Genomic DNA, 8,639 nt, shown 5'->3' with positions numbered 1-8,639 from the left:
AGGTACCCAGTCTTATGCATCTACCACAGACCGTTTAGGTTATCAATTAAACATGATCCACTCGTATGTCTCTACATACATGTTTAAATTACATAAAATAACCTAGGACCTTTATTTATTGGATTGAATGTATGTTCATAAAATAACAATTATTTTATTAATAACAATTTGTTTATATAGAGTTTACAAACTACGAAAATACAAGAGATATTTAGGACACGAATCCCAACAATGGCGACTAACATTAATATTATCAAACTTAGGGGGGCTTAAGTGTACTTGAGAGGGAGTCTCACATCTAGGGAGCGCCTAGACGATCTGTGAGTTAAGCTCTACATGAGTTATTGTAGTTATGGAGTGTTATAGATAAGTACTACATTTTAAAATATTTAACTCTTTAATATTAGTGGATTATTTTTTTTGGGCTCTCTACCCCCGGACGTAGATGGTTTATCATTGAACTGGGTTACCAACTTCTGTGTATCTTTACTCGTTTATTTGTTGTTAATATTTTTGTTATGTTACAGTGATTGTCGGTGCTTTCCGTTTAACATCCGTATAATGAGTGGAAAATCATACTAGCAACTTTTCAATTGGTATCAGAAATGGTAACTTTTATCTCAAGTGTTTCGATCATGGATGGGATCAAAGAAGGTGGCTCTAGAACCCGTCCTTCGATTCTAGATGAAACTAACTATTCGTATTGGAAAGCTCGAATGATTGCGATCCTGAAGTCGATTGATAGCAAAACTTGAAAAGTAATGATTGGTGGGTGGTCTCATCCTACCATCAAAACTGATGGTGGGAAAGAAGTCTTGAAGCCAGAGTCACAGTGGTCTGAAGAAGAAGATGAAGCTTCGTTAGGGAATTGTCGTGCCTTGAACACTATATTTAATGGTGTAGATTGCAACATATTTAGACCAATTAATACTTGTGTCTCTGCTAAGGAGGCATGAGACATTTTGTCCGTTGCGCATGAGGGAGCTTCTAAAGTCAATATGTCAAGGTTGCAATTGTTAACATCAAAATTTGAGAACCTTAGAATGCATAATGATGAGTTTATTGGTGATTTTAATGTCATGTTAGATATCTCAAATGAGTCATCTGCTCTCGGTGAAAAAATTTCAAAAGAAAAACCTGTTCGAAAGATGTTCAGATCTCTATCTAAGGGATTTGATATGAAAGTTACAACTATCGAGGAAGCTCAAGACATAACCAGGTTGAGAGTAGATGAACTATTTGGTTCTTAGCTTAGTTTTGAGATGTCCCTAAACAGGAAAAACGATAAGGAAATTAAGGTATTGCTCTTCAATCTTCATTTAAAGAGGAGCTTGTTGATCATGATATAGAGTTGAAAAATTCTTTTGCAGAATCTATATATTTACTTTCAAAACATTTTAACCAAGTTCTCAAACAGTTTGGTAAAAGGTCTGCTACATAACACCTACAAGTTCGGTGGGTCTCCCCCTCCAAACAGGTTAGACCTCAAAATAGCAAAAAAGAGATTGACAAGAAAAGCTTATTAAATACAGAGAGTGTGGTGGGTATGGTTATATTCAGGTTGAATGTCCTAATTTTCTAAAGAAACATAGTGAAGGATATGTCTTAACTTGGTTTGATACTGAAACGGAAGAAAGCAGTGACTCAGAGGAAGATGTTAAAGCACTTGTTAGTAACGTCTCATCTGACACCTAGTCTTACGAGGTCTCTAAATATGATGTGTATGCAGCAAAGGTTTCTGATGCCACGAGCCCTAAATCTTCAAACCTTTCATACCATGCTCTATTTCTTAAGTGGCAAGAAGATCAGAAAGCCCTTGATATACTAAAAGAAAAGATTGATACCTTGATTACTGATAATCACAGATTGATGTCTATGATTGCAGAGTTGAAACGTGAACTTTCACAAGTTAAAGTAGAAAAAGACACTATGAGTAAGAATATAAGAATGTTGACTAGTACTGAGACTCTTAAGAAAATTTTGACAAAAGGAAAGACAACCTGGGCTTAGTTTTTCAGAAGGTAGAAGTTAACAGAATAAATAGTTTAAAAGGAAATAAAAGATTGAGTTTGCTAACGCTAAAAAACCAGAGTCCTATGGTTTTACAGGAACTTCCTCCATCAATCCTATTGGGGAAGGCAACCGTATATTCAGGCAAATATGGATTTGTCACTATTGTGGCAAAGTGGGTCTTAAACGTCCTTTTTGCTATCAGTTATTGAAAGATCTTCATAGGCCTTCTTTTCTCAAAAGGGTTCCTCACTTCCCTCAATATTATAGACCAAGATAGATTAAGATAAATAGGCATGCAGAAAGAAGAACACTCAGAGCACATGCAATGTAATCTTGACCTCCCTCAGATCATCTGCCAAAGATGATTGGTACTTTGACAGTGGTAGCTCGCATCATATGACTGGTGAAAAGAGCTATTTATCTTATCTCAAATCTGTCAGCTCATGAAAAGTCACTTTTGGTGATTGTGCGGGTAGTAAGATCATTGGAAAATGAACTATGAATTATCCAGGTCTTCCAAAATTAAATGATGTAATGTTGATTAAAGGGCTTACAATTAATCTCATTAGCATTAGTAAGCTATGTGAACAAGGTCTGAATGTGAGTTTTACTAAAGATAAATGTGTTGTTACAAACGATGTCAAAGCTCTTGTCATGATAGGTACGTGCTCGTTTGATAATTGCTATCTGTGGAGCTCTAACAATTCCTTGCAGGTTTTTTATCTCTCAGGCAAGATGAAGCTAGCCTATGGCATAAACGCCTTAGGCATGTAAGTATGAAGACTACACATAAGACTCTTAGCAAGAATGTTATATCTAGTCTCTCCTCTGTACGTATATCAATTGAAATTATATATAGGGATTGCACATCGGGAAAACAAACTCACACTCCTCACAAGCATACAGGTCCTTTTGGATTATCTCGTGTTCTCGAACTTCTTCATATGGATCTTATGGATCCAATGCAGTCAGAGAGTTTGGGGAGCAAATTGTATGTCTTAGTTATTGTTGATGACTTCTCCATATACACTTAGGTCAATTTTCTTCAAGATAAATCAGATACATTTCCTGTGTTTCAAGCTTTTGGTCTTCAATTACAACGTGAAAAAGGTTTTAAAATGTGATACGAATTCGAATTGATCATGGTAGGGAGTTTGATAACTCTCAATTTACTGAGTTCTGCTAATGTGTTGGAACTCATCATGAGTTCTCAGCCCCCATCACATCCGAGCAGTATTAGGTTGTTTTTATAAGGAAGTCATTTTTATTAGTTACATTGGGTTTTTTAGGGAGCAAGACGTTCGACGGTCGAGTTCCTCTACATTGTGATCTTGCTCGTTGTTCATTATTCCGATGTGTATGATTTTCACCTGTTGAAATGTGCTACTCTGAAGTTAATCTCGGACTTAGGGGGAGCCTAAGTCTTTGCTGCTGGAGAAGTGATTCTCAGTCCTAGGAGGATCCCAAGACTCAATGTCAGTGAAGGGAGTTCAACGAATTGGGAAAGATATCATTGTGAGTTGAGTCTCACCCGTCATCAAAAGTCATGGTGATTGACACTAATATTATCAAACTTAGGGGGAGCCTAAGTGTGCTTGAGAGGGAATCTCACGTCTAGGGGGAGCCTAGATGGTTTGTGAGTTGAGCTCTACGTGAGTCACTGTAGTTATTGAGTGTTATAGATAAGTACTATGTTGTAAACTGCTTAACTCTTTAATATTAATGGATTAGCTTTCCTGGACACTCTGCCCCTCAGACGTAGGTGATTTATCATTGAACTGGGTTACCAACTTCTGTGTATCTTTACTCGTTTATTTGTTGTTAGTATTTTTTGATGTTATAGTGATTGTCAATGCTTTCAGTTTAACATCCGTATAACGAGTAGCGAGTCATCCTAGCATTTTTTCATCCATGATCTAGTGTATATATCTTAACTAGTTGAGTGATGTTCAAGTTGGCAACTACTTCGTTCCTTTATTAATAAATCAATATTTTTTAATTTTAATTTTTTTCTTTAAGAATATAATTCAAATATAAAAGTGGGGATTTGAAGAATTACTTTACATATGATACGAGTAATATTTAACCAGCAATTTGTAGTTGTTCTTGTTTGTGTATATAATTACAGGCGTCTTTTGTTCCTTCACTAATGCCATCACATTTGATTTATTAATGTTAGATGTCAAAGAAAAAAAGAAAAACTAACTGGTGGACTGTAGTCATAAATTAGCAGGCGATCAATGTACAGTTGATACTTCAATTATTTTGAAATGAATATCACTTTCCCTTTTGAAAATATGAATTTTATTTTCTGATCATTCTTGAAAGTGTACACCATGAAATGTTCACAGTTTCTCATCCATAGCGATTAAGTCAAGGAGATAAAGCTATAATAAAGTATAGAATTATGAGATGACAAAAAAAAAAGTTTCTCAAAACTGCTAAGAGATTCAAATCTAGACTCATATGGTTTTTTTAGTACTACGAAAGTTCGATATGGTTACTATTGATAAAAGGAATAGCGACATAATACTGTAAACTTTCCTTTTCACTAAAAAGTCGATTAAAAACAATAACGACTATGGAGGCCAATAGGTCATTGCTTCACTTTTAATTTTGTAAAAAATGTGTGATTTGGACCCGAGAAAAAAAAAAGTGGCCTACATGAATATAATTCAACTAGTGTAAAGTTTGTACTATCGATCTCGAGGTTAGAGATTTGATTCTCTCGTAAATAAATAAAAGTGAAAAACATGTAACTTGTGGTTAGTCAAAATGAAGGCTATTCAAAACAAAAAACTATGTTAGACCAATCAAGTGAATCACAATTCTCTCGAATTTCTAGACCATTGAGCATATTAATTTTATGCCATCCCTTTAAAAATAATGGGTGGTTCTCCCATGTAACAAAAAGAAATGAAAAACAAATTAAAAGAAAAGACAGTGGGAAAAGTAATTCCCATTGGTATGATGAACTTTATAAAAGTTGAAAGATTAAAGTTAAATTTTGAGCATATTTCACATGATTAAGGGAAAAAAAAAAAAAGAGAGGTAAGTTTGATTCCTCTACCACATGTTATTGTAAGTCTTTTTAGACTTGTCTAATCTAATTGCATAGTGGTGAACAATTGGGGGCTGCATCCCACCATCATCATCAATTATCATTATGATATATATCTCTTAATGTTGGAATTTTGGGTCCCCTTAACATGGATTCAATTTCATCTCTTCATATTTTTCTTATTTTTAACCTAACAATATTCATATTTTTGTAAAAGAATATCTCCCAAATCTCCAACTTTTTAAAAGTACCTAATAATATAAACTCTAAATTTATGATTTCTTATCTAATGAGTCATTAAACTTTCAACTTTACGTTTATTAAGTCTTTTACCTTTTCAACATTTTCAAAGTTTAATGTACTTTTGTTACACATTAAATTCAAATTTATGTTAGATAAGTTTGTTTTTTTTAAAGTTCAAGGACTCGTTAAATACTTTTTAAAGTTTATGAATTAAAGTTTTAATTGAACTGGAGTATTTTCGTGTACTGACGTAGGGAAGAAAGTCCATGAATAGTAATGATATAGGGTTTATAAATTCAACTTGTATGTGAAGTCAAACAAACTAATGCAACCCTATAAGAGTGTTGAGGATTCAAAGCTATGAAAAGGTAATTAATTAGAGAGTAGCCAACTATTTTGGACTTTGGCAAGGAGATAGGCAAGAGATATGTTTGTTGTTTAACCTAGAAAGGAAAAATAATAAAGAAAAAGAAAAAGCAACTTTTTGCTAATGTGTGTTTGTTGGTGTCTAGCTCATAGTTTGTCACCTTTATCAACCAATTAAATTGTGAAAAATTAAATAATTTTTCATGGATTAGTTTTTAGAAAGTAAGAGAAAAAGAAATTCACTATGTGAGGGAAAAGTTAAGTTAGAAAAAAAAAAAAAAAAAAAAAAAAAAAAATACTTTTTTTTTTCTTTTTAAAAATCTCATTTGTCTTTGTTTCATTAGTTTTTTTAATTAAAAAAATAATAATCCTAACCCTACCTTTACCACTATTAGTTTCTTCATTAAGTTATTTGTTTTATTCTAATACATTTCTTTAGGTTAATCAAATCACATCTCTTTCTTTAGTTATTATTATTTTTTAAAAAAAAAATTATAATAAAAAGCTCTATGTGAACCACGAGCACAATTATTGTCCCAATAAGAACCTCTCTCTCTCTGAAACACACACGTACGCATAAGAAAGGATGTGGCAAATAAAAAGAGAATTTCTTTTCAAAAAAATAATAATTAAAAAAAAAAAAGAAAAAGAAATGGAATCCATGAATTCACTTTACATTTTCAAAAAGATAATATGCCACTGTCTGTTCTTGTGTCTATCCCTTATATATACACAACACTTAGCATATGTATATATAAATTTCATATATCTATTCTCTCTTTCAATATCTGTGACAATTTGGAATAACTTTCATTATAACTATGAACCTTTCAAATTTGTTAACCCTAGTACGATATTCTATTTCCCCTTTGACTTCTATTTCTATCTATTTTTCTTGTCACAACAATATATACATATATGAATCCTAAAATTAAAAATCACTTTTAATACTTGAACTTTATAGGATTATGGAAGTAATTACTTTAGTTTAGAATGATTTAGAGGAGATTTGGGATAAAGAATTGGTTATTGTAGTTGGATTATAATAGTTTGTGTTAAAAGTGTAGATTATTTTAGTTTGGATTATAATAGTATGTGTTCGAAGTGTACATTATTTTAGTTTAAAAAGAAAATAATAAACATTATAGCAAAAAATAAAAAAAAAAATGATGAAGATAAAATAATAAAAACTGTAGCAAATAGTAAATAATGTAATACATGAGGGTTTTAAAATAGTATTGACTAAAATAATGTTAACTATAGCAAGAAGTGGTTATTATAATCTTATAATAGTCTTTGTCTCAAACATCTCCTTAATTTTTGTACTTCCAAATTTGTAATAGTGTAGTCATAGACTTTAATAATTATCAATTTAGTCCTTGTACTTTATAATTTGTAATGATTTTATTTATTATAGTGAAAAGTACTATTAAAATTTAATAAATTTTCTTACCATGTATATTGATAAATTGATTAAGAGTCAAGTTTGTTCATTTAAAAATTATATAGACCAAATTCCTAATATAATCAAAATTGGCAGTTATGTTATGATGAGATTTTTCATGATAGTTACTCAATTGTTTCAAATTCAGAAGTATAGGAATTAAATTATTAACTATATGGATCGAATTGTTACAAATTAAAATTCAAGATCTAAATTACTATACATTTAAGAGTAGGGCAATACTCATGCGATCTTTATACTCTTCCTTTTCATATACATACAAAAAATATATATATACTTTTTTTATAAAAAAAAAAAAAAAGTTTAATTGCCACATCGCAATATTTTATTGCTGCACCAAAGTTTTTCTTTATTAGTATAGGGACTAAATAGTTTATCCAACAAAGTTTATGAATTAAATTATTTCTTCTATGAAAAAAAAAAAAGCTATTTTTAACCCACTTTTTTATTTGTTGGTCATAAGGTGTAGAGCATTTGTTAAGTACTACAATGAATAATGTCATCCATATTATTCCACATAATAACTTCAATTCGCAATCAGTTCTGACCTTAATTATAGTGATTAATTTTATGGTTATATTTCTAAAGAATTTATTTTAAACAGAGAATAATTGGTGCTACATTAGCCATCTCAATTACTCCATATCATGGAGTAGTTGACATTATAGACGATCAAATTTAAAATAATAATAATATTGGTAAGTCAACTTTACAAGATCATGAGTTCCAACATGGAATGGTTTCATCTGATTGGCATATAAAACTTATATGTATTCCATTATGCTCGTTTGGGAAAATCTCGTGTGGAACTTATAATTATATCAATCAAATTCCTAAGTTTCAAATATGATTCAATTTAAACTCTAAGTTAGAATTTCTTTCGAGAACCGTTCATTCATTTACTCTAATCGTCAATTTTATAAACCGACATATGAATAAGTCTGCACACATTTAAGAATTAACGCATGAATGATTTTCAAAGGTAATCGTGATAAAGAGTCTAAATTGGTTTGCTTATGAAAATTTAGGAGTTTAATTGACTCAAATTATAAGTTTTATTTAATATCTGTCGAGAAGGTATAAATTGAGTTCAAGGCTTCTATTTGAACTTGTTGTTGCTCTCTGTTTTGTTATTGTCTCTAGTTGTGGGGTTTTGGTTTCTCTTCTTTGACTTTCTCCCTGGTGTTTTGGGGTTTTTTTACGTTTATGTTTGGTTATGTTCAGGTTTTATCATGTTGATTTTGTTTACGTTTTGTTGTCCTGTCTCTGCTTGTGCTTTGTTGCTTTGATATCTTGATCCGGGCTGTGGGATTCTCCTTGTTGTTGTATAATAATATCATCTATTCTAAAAAAAAAAAATTAACTAATACAATTCTAAAGTTTAGGGGTATAAATAGGTATTTGTCGGGAAAAAAAAATTATGTGCACATGAAGGTGCATGCTTTGTTTGACATAATACCTTGGTATCATCATTTAAAAAAAGAGAGAGTG

General features: G+C 31.3%; 1 protein-coding gene across 1 annotated transcript; it reads left to right on the top strand.

Moving 5' to 3' along the window:
- The first annotated feature begins 998 nt into the window (after positions 1–998).
- Positions 999–3,047, top strand: LOC120084497. Its single transcript, XM_039040291.1, has 6 exons — positions 999–1,219; positions 1,277–1,298; positions 1,561–1,668; positions 1,795–1,933; positions 2,525–2,674; positions 2,728–3,047. Exons 1-6 carry the CDS (start codon positions 999–1,001, stop codon positions 3,045–3,047), a joined length of 960 nt encoding a protein of 319 aa, XP_038896219.1.
- Positions 3,048–8,639: the final 5,592 nt, after the last annotated feature.

This window comes from Benincasa hispida, chromosome 9 (assembly GCF_009727055.1).
Source record: "Benincasa hispida cultivar B227 chromosome 9, ASM972705v1, whole genome shotgun sequence".
In the NCBI taxonomy this organism is placed as follows: Eukaryota; Viridiplantae; Streptophyta; class Magnoliopsida; order Cucurbitales; family Cucurbitaceae; genus Benincasa; species Benincasa hispida.
The sequence above is the reverse complement of the archived record's forward strand: the minus strand, read 5'-3'. Positions and strand labels throughout refer to the sequence as shown.